The sequence below is a fragment of the Buteo buteo genome, chromosome 7 (assembly GCF_964188355.1).
Source record: "Buteo buteo chromosome 7, bButBut1.hap1.1, whole genome shotgun sequence".
Lineage (NCBI taxonomy): Eukaryota > Metazoa > Chordata > Aves > Accipitriformes > Accipitridae > Buteo > Buteo buteo.
Window position 1 is genome coordinate 19333563 of NC_134177.1, and position 19835 is coordinate 19353397.

Consider the following 19835-nt stretch of genomic DNA (forward strand, 5'->3'; position numbering starts at 1 on the left):
TTCACAACAGTAATCTCATTGTGGCTACCCAGCTAACACAGAAAAGAAACAGACAATTTAGACAGATTACAGGAGTTATAGTACCATTTACAGCCTCAACCACATATAATCTCATATGTAAAAAGACTCCCAGTTGTTCAACAACCAGAGTATGTTGAGTAAAATTGTATCCAATTGACCTAACATAAAAGATACTGTTTTTTTCTTAGCAATATATATTACCGAACATAATATATACTGAATGTAATATATATGACTAAGAAAAAAACCCCAATTCATGTTGTGTAATATTACTAGACTGTCAAAAAACGGTACAATTTTAGATTACGAAAGTTTTGTGTTTGCTAAGATTATGTTTTTATGTACTTTTTAATGTACAAGTATTCCTACTGCTGACTTTTTAAGTGCAAGTCCTTGCTCTTAATGGATTAGCAACTTTTACAGAAACAAAGTTATTTCCAAGATGTTCCATCTTTACAAATAAGAAATTCTTGCACCAAGAGAAAAATGAAATATAATGAACTCAAAAATTTCTCCTGAGTAATGACACAATAGAATCTTCATATTTTTTATCACTAACAAATCATCTACTTCTGCAAACTCTGCAGCTCTCGCTTACATGCTGTTCTGTTTCTACAGTCAAAGGCTCTGCTTATTGCCTAATATGACAATGTTTCCAATGCCTTTATACCTTTGGACCAGGCTCTCCTGGAGGCCCAGCAGATGGGTACCCAGGATCTCCTTTGTCACCTGGAAAGCCACCATAGCCCTGTGGACCAGGGTCACCTGATGGTCCTGGAAAGCCCGGAGATCCTTTCTGTCCTTTTGGACCTGGAAAAATACAGATACTGATACCATTCTTAAAAAGGATCATAATCGTATACTGCACCTTGTGTTTTGTGAGCTACTGCTTGTATATTCAGATATTCATTCTTCATTAAAGTAAATTACACAGCCAGTGATTTCATTTCTAAACCCATTAAAAAGAGGTTCTTATATGTAACAATATATAAATTAAAGAAGTTATATTTCATTTAGAGAGAGGGAGAACTGTATTCTGCAAGTCAAGCAAATGCTGGGGTGGTGAGAAGTCTATAGGTACCGCAAAGAATAAATTCCAGTCTAAGTATTGTATAGTACGCTTACAGTAACTGCTCAGATCTGTGCAAATGCTTCTATACAGGTCTATGAATTTGTAATATGGCTTGACAGAAAATGACCTGGAATTCCCATGTCCCCTTTGTTTCCTGCTGCACCTGGGAATCCTTGTCCTCCAGGAATCCCTGGAAGACCCATAAATCCTTTGACACCTGCAAGATGAAGAAATAAGTGTCATCTTCACATTTTTGCTTTAGACACTGGCTGGCTGGCAGAGCTGTCATGAATACAGAATCCTCTACCACACACCTTGACATGGTATCTTATTATTTTATAAATCAACATGCAGCCTCTTGCCCCAGACACAAATAAAATTATCATTATTGTTGTCAGAAAGCCAAGGAAATAACAAGCATCTTATGTATCAACATTAAAATTAAGGTTTGTGACCACAGCACTTAGGGGCAGCAACTGAAATATAATTTTGCAAATTTTTATCAAGATCTTGAATTTGTATTTACACACTGGGCTCTCCTTTCGTTGTCCCTCTGAGTTCAGTCTGGTTTCTTTCTGGGCATGTCACAATCACGTTATTACTTACTCATTATGCACTTCTCATGCATGAGCAGTACACTCAAGAGCTTTTTCTTATATGGTTTAGGCACTTTTTCCTCTACTCAATTATCTTTAGCATAATTTAGCTAAATTAGCATTCAGTTTAATGACTACAAGATCTAGTTGCATCTAGAATGTTCCCATGTCTAAATTCCAGGGTACTGGCAATGCCTGAACATTTAGGCAGGTGAGGTCTTATTTTCTTCCATAAAAAGTTAGGGAGTAATGGAGCATTTGCAGTTTTTCCTGTGATGGCTACACTGCAATGACTACAAAGGATGTTAATGACAGAGTATAGCAGTGATGCTATAATAGCAGGTAGCATGGATAATTGCCATCATGAGAAGAGCCATTTTGATTCCAAGTTTAAAATTATTTCTAATTGTCACCATTTTTATGTACCTAATTATAGTGTCATATGGTTTTCTAGAAAGAAGTTATCTCAAAGAATCAAAACCACAGAATACAGAGAAGTAAAGATGTTTTATTAGCATCAATTTAAAAAAAAACCAGATGAATTGTCTCACTCAAGGGTCAACATGTATCATTATGTATGAGGTTATGGTAATGGCAGAGCAAACTTTGTGAAATAGCTTAGGTAGGTTTATGATTTATGCAGGTTCTTTTGAAGTCTGCTTTTCACTGCAGATATGGTAACTTAAAATTTAAGCCAAATATGCAGGATTTGAAAAGGGAAATAAAAGCAATCAAATAAAAAAGCTTCTGAAATATTTTTGTGCACAATTCTAATGTTCATATTTTAGAATTCTTACTTTTCTTTTTTTATAATATTAGGAATTAAAACTTCTTATAAATATCAGTTTTTATTTATTGGCCTCATCATCCTTTAGATTTTAAAGTTATTATTATTCAGGATTTAATATTATATTCTATTTATCACCCCAAACAATGGACTATATTCGGAAGGAAACAATCATTTGGTGGTAGCTGCTATGACTTTCAAATAGCAGCTTTGGAAACTGCTCAGCTTCAGAATTCTCAGAAAAGCTTCAGAGTGAATACAGAGAATGTAGTGCTGCTGCTGGCACCAAGTTTATGTGCTAGCATTGAGGTAATATTATCTCCACTCTCTACATGATACAGTAATTTTCAATATATGTATTCCATACCTGGTAGACCAGGTATTCCTTCAGACCCATCAAGACCTGGGGGACCTTGCACACCAGCATCACCTTTTTCTCCTCTTAGACCCATTCTTCCTTGAACTCCTAAAACAAATATTTTACAAAAATATTACAAAACAACACCTTAGAGTGTGTTTTATGTAAAGTTTAAAGTTTTATAACTCTTTAAGCTCATGAAGCGTAAGTGGAGCATAGGATTTTCACTCTGTGAACACACATAAGCAAGACACAAGCTCACAGTTAAAGCCTTCTTTATGGAAAGATGTCTGTAGGAAAATGTCTACATAAAAAGCCAGACAGCATTAGTTAAGCATGTACAACTCATATACAGAGTCTATATTAATACTGCAAACAAAGGAATTCTTCTGACAGTCAAATATTTCTAAGCAGACTCAACTTCTTTGCAATCCAGCATCTAGTTGGTAAGCGCACCCATTTCTATGCTCATGGGCTACTAAGTGTATAAAAATGTGAATGTATAGCATGTATGTATGTATATAAGCCTCCTAGTACTACTGACTTATTATTACTAGTTTAACATTACAATAAGAGGATTTTTTAAGGAATACAGACTTGCTAAAATGGAAATAAATATTCAGTGTAATATCCAACTATCCCATTAACAAAAAGGCAGTTACAGTGTTCAGCAATAATTATTTCAAAGCCACGTGAATACTCTCAATAATACAGTCCGTTTCTTCCATGTTTTAGAGTCCACTGGAACTGCAACACATGACAACCCTAACTAGTTTTGAATGACAGAACAATGAATGTGTACCTTTTAAGCCTTGCTCTCCTTTATTCCCAATGCCAACCAAGGTCTCAGATGGTCCAGGAAAACCTTTATCACCTGGTTCGCCTTTTGCTCCAAGAAACCCTTTTCTTCCCTTCAGTCCTGGGAAGCCAGAAGAACCTGCAAGAAAATATAATGAAATCTTCTGAAGAAACCTGTCTAGATGATAGCATAAAGGAAGCAATGAAACTCTTGTCTTCAAGTGCAACTACGCATATAAATACACATTCCAAATCATAACCTAAACTAGCTTCTTAATTACTCCAATAATCAATAAAACATCTACGAGCACAGATTATGGCAAGATACTGTAATTATTTCTTTTACTAAATATATGTAAAATCTTGTATCTGTTGACTACATATAATAGCAGTATTTGGAACATGAATGGGATGGCAAAAAAACAGAGCAAAAAGGCTCTCTGCTCTTTATTTAGCAAACCACCAGCCACTTTTAAAAATACCAATGAAATAAAAAGGTGGCAATTCAAAACTGCTAAAAAAAATAATAATGTTGTCATTCAGTCTGTAGACTGCACATACAGAGAAGCCAAAGATTTACCAAGACTCAAAGAAATTCTGGCATGACATGTACTCAGGAGTGATAACATACATCAAGATAGATCATAAGACTACTTCAGCATGGAAGTTCCATTATTCTAAGTAATAATGAAGGCAGATACAACAGCCACTTGCCTCTGCTACCCGGGTTGCCTGGTCTTCCAATCATGCCAGGGTGTCCAGGAATTCCTAACAGGCCTATTATACCTGGCTCTCCCCTTGAGCCTGTGGAATTGAAGCAATAGAAACATATTTTTTAGTATTTGATCACTGACACAGAACATTGTGTCAGAAAACTACACATATGCCTGTCATTTAAGTGTTTAATTGCTTGTTTATTTTTTCTCCATTTCTGTAACATACTGTCCAAGCCAGTTTTCCAGTCTTTAACCACATGAACAGCATTTACACACACACAGTAACCCCCAAACTACCTAGACTAGTAGCTGCAACAGCTTCTATCAATGAATGAAATAACTGACAGTGAGGATAATGTATCTGACATATCCACACAGGGATGGGAGACCTGTCATAGGATGTATGGGAGAGACATTCCTTTCTGGCTCAGGAGTTGAAGGCCAGCTGCGACATGACAACTCCCTTCAGATGACACCAGAAGTCTAAGTTTGCATAACTGAGTCAAGTGCTACATGTTTATCATTAGTTTTATAGGTTGTATGTATAAAAAGGTGTGTACCATCTCCTTCCCACAGAATAATGAAGGATTTGATAGTAATGAAAAATCTTTATTAAAGAAGCATTACATAACTGATTTCTTTTACTCTATGAATCAAATTTGAACACATTTCTGAAAAAAAATCCCTTACAGGGATTACCTACCTTACTTAAAGTTAGCTCTGGTTAACGTGACAGAGTTTGATCTGACTCAACTCTGCCAGACTCAAGATCTCAACTTGCTTTTTAAGAAAAAAGATAGCATTAACAAGCTATCTGTTTGAAAAAGGATGCTGAGTAAGAACTAAACACTTTACACTTCCATTATGCTGGGGAGCTGCTTTGCATGTTAACTATTTCTTGTCCTACTGCAAGGACATTACTGTACAAAAAATAATGTAAGGTAGCTCTCTGTTCTCAGAAGACTGTTACTTTAGTACTGTGTCATGACAGCTTCAAGATATGCTCATCATTTAGGGAATGATGATTTATTTGTTTTCCATATAGATCTCAATGATATATGAAAGCTGTTGACTGAAAAATATTTCAGTATCCTCAGTTTGGAAAAGCATGACTGACATCTTTTTGCAGAGACTAACTTAATTTCTACGTCTAAACAAGTATTTGGGGAATCCTTACCTGGCACGCCAGAGATTCCTGGCCGTCCAGACTGTCCCTTGGCACCAGGTAATCCCGTATTTCCCTGAAGACCTATTAATCCAGGTTCCCCAGGCTCTCCATAGATTCCTGGGATACTCAAGCCAGGAGGACCTAGCTTTCCTTTTGAACCTCGTGAACCTCTTCCTCCTATGAAAAATGCATGACAATCAAGTATGGTACATGTGTCTGGAAAATAAACCTTCATCTCTATCTTGCTTTCATGAGCATGAAACTCTTCTTGAACTCTGCCTGTTTGAGGGCTCAACATTAGATCTGTAAGACAACATACATGTTCAGGAAATCTCAAAAGAGTTGACTCAAAAGAGTTGTGGGTTGGTTTTTTTTTAAAGAAAAAAAAAAAGATGAGACTGGACAATTCTATTTTTTCTCAGAAAAAGAAGAAAAACCCAAACATGAAAAAACCCACCAATTCTGCATTCATTCTCTAAAAAAAAAAAAATAAAAATTCCTTTTGAGATCATATACAGGAGAATGACTGTACTGGGTACCTGACTATGTTTATTTTGGAATGAAATTCATACACAGTATATGCAGGTACTTTTGAGACCCTAAACTGATTTTCTACCTAGCTGAGCTCTTCCTCTGTTTTGTTTATTTATCAATCGCATTGCACCAAGAAATCTTAAGTTCAGCCCCATATAGAACATGTGACTGAAATATCCTTTTTCCTGTGGAATTTGGGCCAGGTTGTGATTAGTCTTTGTACTGTACAATGGAATCTGAATCTTAATCCACCTTAATCAGTGCACATGTTTTCTCCCATCTGCAGAAAGTGCATATTTTAAATGGGCTCACATTGTCTTGCATACTATCCTATAACCAATATCCACAAACAACTTCAGCACCCTCAGGCCATTGGAAGGCAGAAACAAAACCCAGACCCACCCAGCCAAATGGCACATTTGATTCAGAAGGTCCTACCTGGTGGGCCTGTAGCTCCCTGGCCACCTGGCAAACCTGGCAGGCCAGTAAGACATTCAGCAGGTTTCCCTGGAAAACCTGGATCTCCAGGAACTCCAGGTGAGCCACGATCTCCTAAAAGAAAGGAGACTGGATTCACAATGATTTCAGTAGAATTTTCAGGCTTTGAGTTAGCATTGTTTGACTTGGCTTCCCTTTCCTTAAAATAACTTGCTGTGCTCCTTGAGCTTGTTTGACAACAGTACCTCTTAGGCCATCATCACCATCATGTCCAGCACGCCCTGGTAGGCCTTGAAGTCCTGGAAATCCAGTATCACCTTTTGAGCCAGGAATGCCATGACCTCCTGGTGAACCCAGTCTACCTGGCTCTCCAGGAATAACCATGCCTGGGTCACCCTGCAACACAGAGAGAAATGTAAATAATCCACTATGTTTTGCAAATCTGCCAAAATATTTTCTCCACTGTGTGATCAATTAACTTCTTTTATTAGGGTAATGTTCTCCATTCCCTGGGGATCTTTCACATTATAATTTTTAATGGCTCCCATTGGCTGGGTGTTCCTTACTGACCAGCTGCAGGTTCCATACCAGGGGAGTAATTTGTCTAGACAGCTTTTGAATTCTGCCTTCTAACTAAGAATTTGCTACTGAGCAATGCAAGACACTTCCCTCCATTTGGCCTTTACTGCATTGTGATGCTTGCTGTAGCCGTGAAAAGCTTTGGACCTGTATCTGAAAAATCTGGTTGAAGTTTGTCCAAATACAACTTTTTCTTTATTTTTATATGACAGTCATACTTTTATCAAAATATTTATTTAAATAATCAAGGTCAGCACTCAGATATGTCTCAGAAAACTCGAAGTCAGTTATTAGTTTTTTTAAATCATTCTTCTGAACGTTGTTTTCCATGAAGACTGGTTTTATCACAGATGTCCCACCAATTCTATTCCCTGAATGGAAAGTTTTAATTAGGTTTTTTTTTTTTTTTTTTTTTTTGTTTGCTGACTGAACTGCTGGTTGTTTTGAGTACTAGCTTTGAGTACCAGCAAATCAATATGTTCACAAAGCAGGTCAGTAGAGCTGAGTTTATACCAGTCACTGTTGATATACTTGAACCACAAAGGCCACTCTGCATCCAGCTGTTCTGTGGCATCAAACACAGACTAAATAATAATTAAAAAAAAAAAAAAAATCCACAGCCTCAAACCCCACACTTTGTCATGTCAACAAGCACACAAAAGAATGATATATGAGCACACAAAAAAGAAATGCCACTTCTGCAAAACATTTAGGTGTTATTATTTTGTTCAAATTTTAATCCCGATTACAGAGTAGTCAAGAATCCTACATTTATATATGTCATCAGTAGATTAGCTTCTGTTAATCAGCAACAGTGGCTGCAGTATTACTTCCAACGTACTTCCTTTATGCTTCAACAGAGCACTTGCTTAAAATAAATGCATTCTTACTTGTCACTGACCTCTATCAAATATGTGCTTAACTGCGATTTCTAAATAGCCATCTTTTCGGAAGCTGTGGCCTTAATTTTTTGCTGTAAGCAATGCAGTATCTTCCTTGTGCTCTGAAAACTTAAAACATCCCAAACACTTGGAGTTCTGGAATCCTGTATCTTAATTTAAAATTTTGGCTTGAGCCCCTTTCTATAAAAAGAATTTAATTTCATAGTTTGTGCATCACTGGTCAAGAAATATAGGAACTCCTATATTCCTTACACTTCTTAACTTATTTGCTCACTGTCACATTTAACGAATGAGACCCACGGAAAAGCTAGTGCTGTATTTCTAACCAAACCTTTTCTCCTGGTTGTCCTAGGTTTCCAGCTCGGCCTGGATTTCCAATCTTTCCTTCACAACCTGGTGACCCTCTGCCTCCTGCAAGTCCTTTATCTCCTGCAAAACGAATTAAATGGCAGTACAGATGCTATGGTTATCACCTTATTTTACAAATGGCTATTTGTATGGATGCAGTTATGAGCCTCTGACACTAAGTACCTTACCTGAGTTGAAGACAGCATCTTGATTTCACAGTGGATGTGACACACTGCATCTTGTTCCTTACATATTCACTCAACATTGAATGTAACACTGCTTGGTTACTTGCTTCAAATCAGATAAACACGGGATTTTTTTTTTTTTTTAAAGTGAAGCTATTCTGATGTCAGTTCCCTACTGTTTTCTTTAACAAGCAGCTTGATAGTAGTTGTAGTATCAAAGCTCGCTCCCCCCCCCCCCGCCCCATCCTGACAGCATTATAAGAATTTCTTAATATTTCTAGTGTTCAAAAGTGGGGTATGACTTTGTATGAGGAATGGCCAAATTCACAGTATTCAAAATGCTTTCTATTACCTGCACAGTAGTGCAGGTATTGTATTGCACATAATCAAAACTGATTAAAAATAAAGTACTGACACTTATACAGCTCTGTCTCTGTAACAATTATCCAGGTAAAGAGAATCCATCTGAAGTGTGGCACTCAGATGAACTGCACCTTCTTGGGCAGTATTCCATGAAGCAACAGTGTCTTTTAAAATATTACTGCCAGCTTTGATGCTTGATTCTCTGAAATACTTAAAAATATTCAAACTTGCAATTTATAAGCCTTAAGGCAGTAAATTACAAGACCACTAAAAACATTTGCCTGTCTGAATAATGTTCATCGATTATTTTTTTCTTAAACTCAATTGTTTTTAATGTAGACAAAAAAAAATAGTCAATTTTTTTTAGTTTTGCTTTTTTTGAAGAAGATGATCAAAAAGAGTATTTTACCTTTTGGACCTGGGTTTCCAGGAAACCCAAGCCCTGGAAAGCCTGTGTCACCTGTTGGTCCTAGATGTCCTGAATCACCTGGCTGACCTCTTGCTCCAACCCTACCTGTACAAAGAAAATAAGTAAACTGTATCTTACCACAGAACATCAACTTGTAAGGTTAGGCATTTTATAGCTTGTCATTATTAATTAGGACACCACTGTAGATTATATTAGAACTTAGACACTATTTCTCCTCCACAGTTTTTCACAGTTAAAATGCTAATTGTGTTCACAGTATCAAAGCAGGCATGAGTCTGTGAGTTAAGTTTTTATGCAATCTGCCCAGATTCCAGACTTCTAGGAACAACTACGTGCAGATACAAATCTTCTACTTGCTGAGAAGATACAAATGCTCATTATAGGGGTGAAGCTTGGAACAGAACAACTGTAAGAACAGAAGCTACCATAGAGGTGCCAAGAAATTTTCCTATGCTATCCAGGGCAGCTTTAAGGACTATTGTTCTACAAAACCAAAGCAAAGATGCCTTACAGTTAGTCTGAATGTCACCTACTGTCCTTCAGTGAATTCAAAAATTCTGTGAAATTTAAAACACCAGCGACCAAAAAAAATCCAACCTAGAACCCAAGCCCAAAACCCACCCAAAAAAGGGAAACTCAGGTTCTTAATATCTTAGAACCATGATTAGTAACAGTCATGTCAAAAAGGAACCAGGAAACTTAGTAATATAGTTACTTTTTTGACTATGCACCTGCAAAGCATGAGAAGAGCTAAGGGCTTCACGAAGATTAAGAATGCTTCAACCTAATTTTGTTCCTTCTGTTTTGAAGGTTGCAGCAGTCCCAGCATAATTTATGATATGCTTTTGTCAAAATTATGCCAGAGGCGCCTTCCTGGTTATACAAGCTGTGGCACATGCACCAGATGTTTCTGGTTCTTGGAGGAACCAAGTGATAGCATAAGACTGCTTGGAATCTCTGCCATTCTGGCACCATGGACACGGCTCTGTGTGCTGTCCCTATTCATATCTACTTCCTTTAGTCTTCTTGAAAGGGAATGTTACGGCTAATTCCACAGTTTCTGTACCACTGAAATCCTTTTTACAGTTATTTCAAAGTAACCCAACAGTTTTATCTGGCCAGAGCTGGGAGAGAAATCCCAATCAGATTCTCTATGATTTTTACTGTATTTAGTGCAGATGTACTCACCAGGCACTCCTGGGGGTCCAGGTAAACCTTCTGGTCCTTGAGGTCCTGGCGATGCAGGTAATGGAGTTATCCTAGTGGTCTCTCCTTTCAGACCTTCAGCAAATACATAATCAAAGATTACAAAGGCTTCTAATTTGGCAATATGTAATCTTAAGCATTTAAAAACATTCGTGATCAAGCTACTCTGTTAAAAATGCAGTCTTCTACAATTTCCATATTTCTGAAACTCCAGCAGACTTTGAAAAGCCTTCGGATCCTGGCTTCATAAAGCAAAAGAATTTTATTGACACCAAGCCCACCTGCAGTCTAGTGGCAACACAGAAAAGGAAGCACAAAGTCAGCAGGACAATGATGCAATTGAGAAATGCTTAATCTGCAACTCCATTTCATAAAGATTTAATGGGTATTCTCTTTAAGAAACCTTGACTATATCTGCTGTCCAACTTTGAATTCTTCCAGATTATGCTTACCTATAAGTACATATGCCGGTCTGTTTTCAGCACTAAAAAATGATTAAGTCATTTGTATTTTCCCCTGATGACTTAGGCCAAACTAACAATGGTGACTGGATACGTATTTTAAAGACTTTTTTTTTTTTTCCATTATGAGGACAGTCAAACACTGGAACAGGCTGCCCAAAGATGATGTGCTGTCTTTGTCCTTGGAGGTTTTTAAGGCTCAACTGGATAATGCCTTGAGTAACTTGGTCTGATCTCATAGCTGATCCTGCTCTGAGCAGGAATTTGGACTAGAGACCTTATAGGGTCCATCCAACCTCAATTATGACCCTAAGACTTTTGCTATTATCTCCAGTGGGACAAAAGTTGGAACAACACCGTTGAAATCTCATTGCAAGAAAAACTTCCCGTGTTTCATAAATTATGTCTTTGACTTCAATGTATCTCTGCAATTTCAACCAAGTACTCTTTAACATAGGTAAAACATGGTAAAATAGGATGTTACAAACCAGATTCTCCAGGTAATCCAGGTGGACCAGGTACTCCTTTAGAGCCTTTGAAACCTCTTATTCCTTGTGGTCCATATCCTGGCAGTCCAGGAAGCCCCATCTCTCCAGGAAGACCAAGACTGCCAGGCAATCCAGGTAGTCCTCTGTCTCCTTTTGAACCAGCCAATCCCTATTAATGATTACACGTGTGTATACCAAGCATTACTTGCTTTCCACACCAGCCTTCAAAACAATATGCCTGATTCTCTGCCTCACTATAATTGTGCATTACTTTAGTAACAGGGTAGCTCTGCTAATTTAAGAGGAATTTTTCCTCTGATTTACTTGTGATTAAAAGAATATAAGTTTTATTATCAATGGTTACAAATAAAAGGCTATTAAGAGTGAAATCATACAAATAAATACAACAGCTTGTTTTTTCAATTGCTCTGGCATTACACTGTACACTTTTTTAAAACAGATTTGGTAATGAAAAAAAACCACCTCAGCTCTGATTCTCCTTGAATATTGTGGAGTCAGGTTTAGAGATAGTTATATCCGAATTACTTCAACAGTTTCTCAGCCAACACAACACAACAATAATTGTTACTTTTTGCTTCTGCTGAACAAAGAGCTCTGCCCTAATGATTCTAGTTTTATGGTCAGTCCTCCCAGCTTTTGTGGTTTCTCTCAGCCCTGACTGAAGATTAACTCCTAAAGACTGCACAGGAACTGTTTCGATTATTATCTCCTTTTAAGCATTATAAGTAGTCAGGAAAACTGTCTTTTTAAAAAAAATCTTATTCATCATAGGAATCCAAGATAATGCTCCAATACAAATATCCAAACTAATACCAAAATAGACTGCATAGGTTTTTCAGCAACATGTACCTACACTAGCCTCATCTCCCTCTAGTATTACGTAAGAGTATTTACTCTCATTCTTCCATGCATATTGGTTGCGATAGTTGAGCACACTACCCATAAGTCAGGTAGAGGATATTCAGTTAAAGTATCTAAATAGATAAAACAGACTGTTGTACAAGACATCAATACTGACTTAGGTTATCATGAATTCTATATTAATTGCGAACAGTGCATACCCACCTCTTCACCTTTAGAGCCCTTGCATCCTTTAGAGCCAGGTCTTCCCAGAAATCCACTTGAACCTTTTCTTCCTTTATCTCCTCTGGCCCCTGGATCTCCTCGCTCACCCTTTGGCCCTTCTGGATATACGTATCCTGGCTCACCTTTTGATCCTTTATGTCCTTGATCTCCTCGAAAACCTGGAGGTCCCTGAAACAGAGCAATCAAAAGAACTTCAGTGGTGACATATGTCAACTGTTTTCAAGCTTTCTTTTTTTAAATTAAATACCTGAGTGATTCTCTCTATTCTCATCTTTATTCACTGTAACAGAACACTTCAATCAACAGAGTTTTGGGGTTTTGTTTGTTCGTTTGTTCTTCCTTTTTCTCCTGCCTTTACTCCTGATTATCATTTAATCTACGCTACTAGAAGCAGGAACAATGCAGGATCATTTAATGGATCAGACTATTAGCTACCTGGTTGTGCTTTGGTAGCATAAAAAGAAGGCCAAGTACCTTAATCTAATTAGAGATTTCTCCTCCACATGGGAATATCTCTCCAGGGACACTGTAACTGCCACCATTGGCTCTGTTTGTAGTTAACTTCTCCTCTCCCTTCTCTCCCCCTCAGGATACAAAGTGGGTACTCTATCCCAGCCAAAACCAGTACAAGCTGAAAGCACACTGGGCTCTAGTGATCTTGGTCTCATGAACTCCTGGGAGCTTTCTGGAAAAGCCTGTTACAAGACTCATTCTGCACCTGTACGGCAACCACAATGAATACTTGTGCATGACATTTTCTTATTGGACAGCGCCACCTGTAATTTCCCATAAATAATTACTACTACAGGCACAAATTAGAACAACCAAATGGTATGTCTGTGGCAGCAGGTGTCAGCCTTCCCTCTTCATAATGTTTCCCAAGAGGGAATGTTCTTTGCACCACTGAAGAGGATATTACAAGAAGCAAGTTTCTCTGCATGGCTGGGGCTTTAGCAAGTTCTGAATATGCTGGAAACAAGAGAAGTAAGAAGTCTGACGAAGATCAAAGCACACAAAACTCTCTATATGCTTTACAGCGACTGCCACGGTTATAGAATCACAGTGATGAACAGAAGTTAACTGTAAACTACCCATACCAGGCAGAAGTAGTCTAGCCATCATGAAATGCAGCACAGGTTAATCACACAGGTTTACCTGCCTCACTGCCTGGACTGAACTTCCTGCTGTACTGAGCAAAACAGGCTCATGTAAAGCTAGGTCAGCCATACTTTACAGTTTCTGCCTAGGCTTCCCATGCAGACACATTCATTACTACAGAAAGAAAACTGTTGAGGTCACCCAGTATGACACTGCATGTAACACCAGCCATGAGGTTTCTCTGAAATAATTCTTGTGGACATCTGAAAAACTGAAGTCTTACTTGAGCTCCTGGAAACCCCGGTGCTCCTGGAGAACCTGGAGAACCTTTTGGACCTCTTGTTCCTTCCCTACCTGCAAAAGAAACAGCATTTTTTTTAATGAAAACAAGGACATGGATTTTGACAAGCTCCAATAATCATACCAAGCATTGAATGTTTCTGCTTGTTACATTGACTGCATCATCATAGACTGACCTGGCTTCACGCTGCACCTAAGCCTATTAGAATTCTGACTTCACCTCTTTTAGGGCTTGTGCTCCTATCAGTGGATGGAGCTGCATCAGGCTCTTACACTCATCACAACCTCAGGGCTAGTTCAAGGACTGCATGCTGCAGACATGCCAAAACCTGATTCTCATGCTAAAAGCAAAATCATTGGCATTTCCTACCATCCTGTTAAGAGCAACAAGATAATTTACCAGGCATGCCATCCTGGCCTTGTGGCCCAGGAGAACCAGGAAGACCAGGTATTCCCGGAATATAGCTGCAATCAGTACACACGTAAGCTTCATCACCTAGAATGAAAATAATTCATTAGTTGTTCCGCAGCAAGTCATTCCCAAGCTTAACTGATGTGTTACATTGTTATAGAGGATGGCTAACACTTTTTGGCCAGAGAGTGGTAGAATCACAGCCTTTATTTTGTTGGAAGATCGCTTCCAACACAGTACAAAATTATCTGTGGTCAGACAGTGAATCAGAACTGATAACATTTAACTGAAAATGCACGGACATTCAGTTTAGATCTCTTTTATTTTTTCAAGTCTAGTTTTAGTAAACCATTTGGATACAGTCACTCTACTGATAAGCCAAATTCTCTGAAAAGATGAAAGGGACATAGGCTTCAAACTAACATGGCTCCATAACAGCCTGGGTGACTTTAATGACTAGCAAGTGGCAAAGAGATTCACCATCTTCTGTGGTGAGATTTGCTGGAGACTTCTCTCAGAGAACAACTGTTAGTGCTGAACATGAGAATATGAAAACCCTACCAATCTGTAATAATTGTTCCAGTGAAGATTTACACCCTGATGCAGTGCTGTACAACTGGTGTGCAGCACTGGCACATGCACTGCCCTTCTAACTGCTGTTTACTGTAAGGGGAGGAAGACATCTTGCTATCCCTAATGAATTCTCTTAAATGTCTGAACTCATCAAATGGCTTAAGAGATAAATTAAATTCAAAATCTTATGAGGATCCATGAAGATTACTGGATTGTACCGTCTACTTCTGAGTGGTAGTTTTCTGAAACTGACCTTTAATGCCCGTATCTCCTGGAGGTCCCGGAGGTCCTGTACACCCTGGCTCTCCAGGAAGTCCTGGTAAGCCTGTTCTATATGTTACTCTACCTGTTAATGAAACGAGCATGGCACCATTACATCAGCAGATTATTCAGACAATTCTCTAGCTGCTGAGAGAAAAAAGTTGCAGGGATGAGCTGGAGACAGTATTCTGATCCTTATGGCTCCCTTTCAACTTGAGATATTCTATCATTCTGTGATTCATTTAAAAGAGGGAACTACCTGGACAAATCCAAAACACCTGTAACTAGAAGTACTTGAGGACAAATATGGTAATGCCAAAGTAAATCTCAGCAGAATAACTGAGATCTGTCTAGCCTTTAAAAAGCACAGTCCTTCTAGGAAAGTATTTCCATTCGTGGTAGGGAAACTTTTTTTTTTAATCCTGAATTATTAATGCTGTTCATGTATCTTCAACAGAATTATTCTGCTGTATTTACTAGCACTTTGGAAAAACAGAACATGCATTGAGCTCTTCCTAAGGTAATGTATTTGGGGCATAGATACATTTTTCAAAGAGAGAGAAAAGAGGAGCACTACATTGGTACTGGTTCAGAAAAACTTGGTTTGGCCATACCACATAAAAAAGAAACATGATGCTGTTGGGACTCCTAGTTAAAGAGGTATTCCAAGTTAATACATTTTCCTAGAAGTATTATAAACTGCTACGGCTTTATTTTCATGCTGCCAGAAGTTCAAACCTGCTCTAAGGCCCACTAAGACCTCTGGAGGCATGCAAGCGATTTCTCTGCCTTTCATATTAGCCCATTCTGAATTTAGTTTTACAGATTTATTACAACTTTTGGAAAAATTAGGGGTTTTTTTAAGAACAGATTTTTCTCTCATTAGTCTTTCCTGGTTTTATGTAGCAGATTTTTAGAGTCACAGTTATACAAAAAGGTGAGAAATCTTTGGGAAGTCATTGTATCTTCCCCACAGAATCTCATTAGCAATGGAGCACAGACCTTCACTACATATGTGTTTTCATGAATATCCTAAAACAGAATTTCCGAAGAGAAATTATTCAACCATATTACTCAAAATATACTCTGTAAGTAATGAATTTATATAATCTCATACAGTAGGTATTGAGATGACTCTGAATTTGTTCTTGTTCATTGTACATACAATACTGAAACATCACCTGGTTCTCCTGGGGGACCTGGTAATCCAACAGAACCAGGTCTGCCAGTAATACCAGGTAGTCCTGGAGGGCCTACAATACACAAGCCAGTTTGTCCTTTCTCTCCTTTTGTTCCTTTTGGCCCAGGAAATCCTGGGGGACCTCTCAGACCAGGTCTTGACACACCTAACCAAACAGGAAAAAATACAAAAATGAAGTTAAAGAAGAAATGGAATTTCAAAGCAAAGAAAGTACTCAATAGGATGAATGAGACACAAACATATTGAGTTCACCCTACAAATCTTTTTTATCTTGTAATATATTAAATAATCACAATGAGAATGTAAAGACATTTTAAAATGATCTTTAACCTCTTTTTAAATGCTTGGCCCATCAAAGCTTTTGGGTGACATTTTTTTACCACTTAGAGATTTGTTTGAAGTAATCTGAAGTTAAGATTCCACCAAGCTTATTCAGTATAACGGGCAGGAAGAACAATGTATTTTATTGTTGATACTGGATCATTACACATACCTGGTCTACCAGCACCTCCGGGAGGACCCTGTGGCCCTGCAAAAGCAATGCATTTAGAACTCGAGTTAAACCACTGTATTCTCTGCAAAGTCACTACTGAATAACACTGACTGCAAATTTTGGGCTTCTGCATTTTAAGCTTATTTTATCTTTTAAGAATCTGGTTTTGACTGAGTAGGCATCTATTACTTATGCAACTGTTGCATACTGACAATTCTCCCTGAAGTCTGGCAAGATATAGATGTTTACAAGAGGTAGGAATAGGATCCACCACATTTATCTTAGATGGGGATGGACTCAATTACTTGAGAACAACTTACAGGCCTGCAAACTTGCTTCTTTTTGCCACTATTATTTGCTCTAGTAAATATACCACCTCTTAGCAATGCATTAATATCTTTGCAAGGCTCAACTTTCCTGTTGCCATCCCTTCCAAGTATGTAAGTAGATTTATAACAACAAAGTGTATTCACTGAATGCAACACAATCACTTGGATACATAAATATTCATAAAACTAGAACATCAAAACACAGAAGGCAAGGACTCACTGGGTGAGTACAAGATATAACCTACAAGATGCCTCAGAGTTCAGCCCACAAGTCCTTGTTACATTGTGATACAGCTCAAATAATAAATCAGTACATTTTAATTTTACAGCATGGCCAAAATAAACAAAATAAAAACTTGCAGATCATTATTATTTTGGAATGACAAGCAATAAAAATGGCATAAGACAAACTATGAAAGCTATAAAAAAAAAAAAGAAAAAAGAGAAAAAAGCACATGACCTTTAACAGGAGACTTAGAGCCCTGATCGTTTGTCTACGGCATATACAAATGATGTGCTGATACAGTAGTCCACTAAGGTCATGAGACAGGATGTCAGTGAGCTTAGATGGTCAACTCAATTATCTGCGCAAAGAAATGTGCCAGCTTCATTATTTTTAAGAGGAAATATGGCCATAAATCAAAGTCTCAGATTACACTTCAATTCTGCAATTTGATGGGAGTATTTTGGAAATATTCTTGTAAAGGCAGAAGCAGGTTGCTGAGTGCTCAAAAACCTAGCCTGCAACAAACCCTTAGAGTGAACAGCTCTTCCTAAAAGACTCTAGTTTTGATGTCCCACTCACCAGGCATGCCACGTTGACCTTTTGGTCCTGGAGGTCCAGGGGGTCCTTCATCTCCTTTTTCACCAATAACACTATCATAATACTCCGTCTTAAGAGAAAGATTGTAAGAAAAGAAAGAATAGTGAGAATGAAGAGAGAAGCACAGTACCTCATATTGAACATTTGGTTAGAACAACGCTATGATCTCATTCATAATTTTGATTTTGTGACACCAAGATACCTTTCTAATCACATGGTAATTACAAGCAGCCAGAAATGAAATCATAATTGTTACACACAGATAATACCAGAAGGCCTGTACAAATATATGGGGCTGGGATTTCAGCTCAATTCTTCAACTCCCAGAGAACTCCTCTGCCCACAGATGCAATTATACAGGCAAGGTATAAGTTGGAGACCCAGTCACAAATATTATGGTAGCATGAAATCAAAAATATTGTTGAAGGAAACCTCTAGGAATCACTTTGTCTATTCTATTGTCTCAAAGCAGCATCAGCTGTATCTAGACTACTCTTTTAAATAATCACACATGAAAACAGACAAAAATCAACTACTTAAATCACATGTGCATTAAAAAGTCATTCCTATAAAAATTAATAATTTATTAAAATTTAGTATTATGATGTTTCAAAGTTTCTACAAATGACAGGCAAAATCAAAAGGCAATTTGCTGTACCTCTGTTTTTTTATATCAACAAATTTTTGCTCTTTTCTGGAGTATTTTGCATGGGCACCATTACTGACAAATCAGTATTATAATAATTATTGTGCCTTCATATATAAACATCACACTGAAATTTAAACTGACTACTAACGCACCAATTTTAAAAGGAATAAAAGTCTGCTTAAAATTAAATATCAAAATTTTTACTTTTCTCCTATAGATTTTTTGAAAAGCAGTGTTTTTTTAGTACTCTGTCAATATCACAAATGATTCAGCTTTTTACAAAGTTATTTCTTTTGAACAATTTGGGCAGAAAGTTTCCATTAGGTACACGAGGCCTTTAAGAAAGCCACTAGTGAGACAGCATGACCAGACAGAGAAATTGTTCTCACAGCATCTCTTGCTTTCTTTAAAAAGTCTTAAGATTTTAAAATTAACACAAACTGTTCTGGAACTGATTAATGATTGGTTTAAAAATTAACTCCTGTGAATTTCTGTAACTGTCCTGTGACAGTCTAATCTCCTGCCAAAATTGCTGGAACTGAGTGAGATCTAACCAGGACCTCATCATGCATCCAGCTCCATGTGAAGGACAATGCCATCTCCGTGAGACTCCTAGCAACACCAGTACTTTGAAAAAGCCATGCCTCGGTTAGAGCACCACAGGACATCCATTATTGACTCATACAGGCAGTTTGGCTTATTCTTATTCTAACAGTTTAGAACAATGATATGATGAAGATAATTTACACTTACTCGACCACAAGCTCCAGGTGGACCAGTGTTTCCTTTCATCCCCTTCATCAGAGGACAGAGATGGGTTTGTTTATTAAAAACAATACATGACATGACATTTGGTACCCACTGTTACTTCAGTACACTGTTCAAAACATTAAAGAACTTCTGCTCCTGACCAGTCCTTCACCACCCCCATCTCTGTTCCTTTCACAACTATTCAGCCACATACACCAAAAACTACAAGAACATATCAGCAGGCATAGATGGACACCAGCTCAAACACACGATCTGTTTCAGCTGATCCATTCCCTATTCCATGATATCATTACTTGTCATCTGTTAGGTAAGGTAAAACACATTGCATACACAGTGATAAATAACCAAAACCCCAAAACATACCTTAT

At 37.8% G+C, this 19835-nt stretch overlaps 1 protein-coding gene across 3 annotated transcripts in view; it reads right to left on the bottom strand.

Annotated features, from left to right (window-relative positions):
* COL4A3 (collagen type IV alpha 3 chain) overlaps positions 1–19835 on the bottom strand; it is a 66187-nt gene that overhangs the window by 15583 nt on the left and 30769 nt on the right. For all 3 annotated transcript variants that reach the window (XM_075031829.1, XM_075031827.1, XM_075031830.1), the window contains 20 exons: positions 19450–19491; positions 18030–18117; positions 16896–16931; positions 16383–16547; positions 15194–15286; positions 14356–14451; positions 13939–14009; positions 12537–12725; positions 11451–11619; positions 10484–10576; positions 9275–9379; positions 8301–8398; positions 6734–6884; positions 6489–6602; positions 5526–5693; positions 4347–4436; positions 3637–3771; positions 2844–2942; positions 1221–1310; positions 692–831 (listed from right to left, as the gene is read on the bottom strand). In XM_075031829.1, the coding sequence (XP_074887930.1) occupies positions 692–831; positions 1221–1310; positions 2844–2942; positions 3637–3771; positions 4347–4436; positions 5526–5693; positions 6489–6602; positions 6734–6884; positions 8301–8398; positions 9275–9379; positions 10484–10576; positions 11451–11619; positions 12537–12725; positions 13939–14009; positions 14356–14451; positions 15194–15286; positions 16383–16547; positions 16896–16931; positions 18030–18117; positions 19450–19491 (2232 nt within the window). The remainder of the gene's footprint in view (positions 1–691; positions 832–1220; positions 1311–2843; positions 2943–3636; positions 3772–4346; positions 4437–5525; positions 5694–6488; positions 6603–6733; positions 6885–8300; positions 8399–9274; positions 9380–10483; positions 10577–11450; positions 11620–12536; positions 12726–13938; positions 14010–14355; positions 14452–15193; positions 15287–16382; positions 16548–16895; positions 16932–18029; positions 18118–19449; positions 19492–19835) is intronic.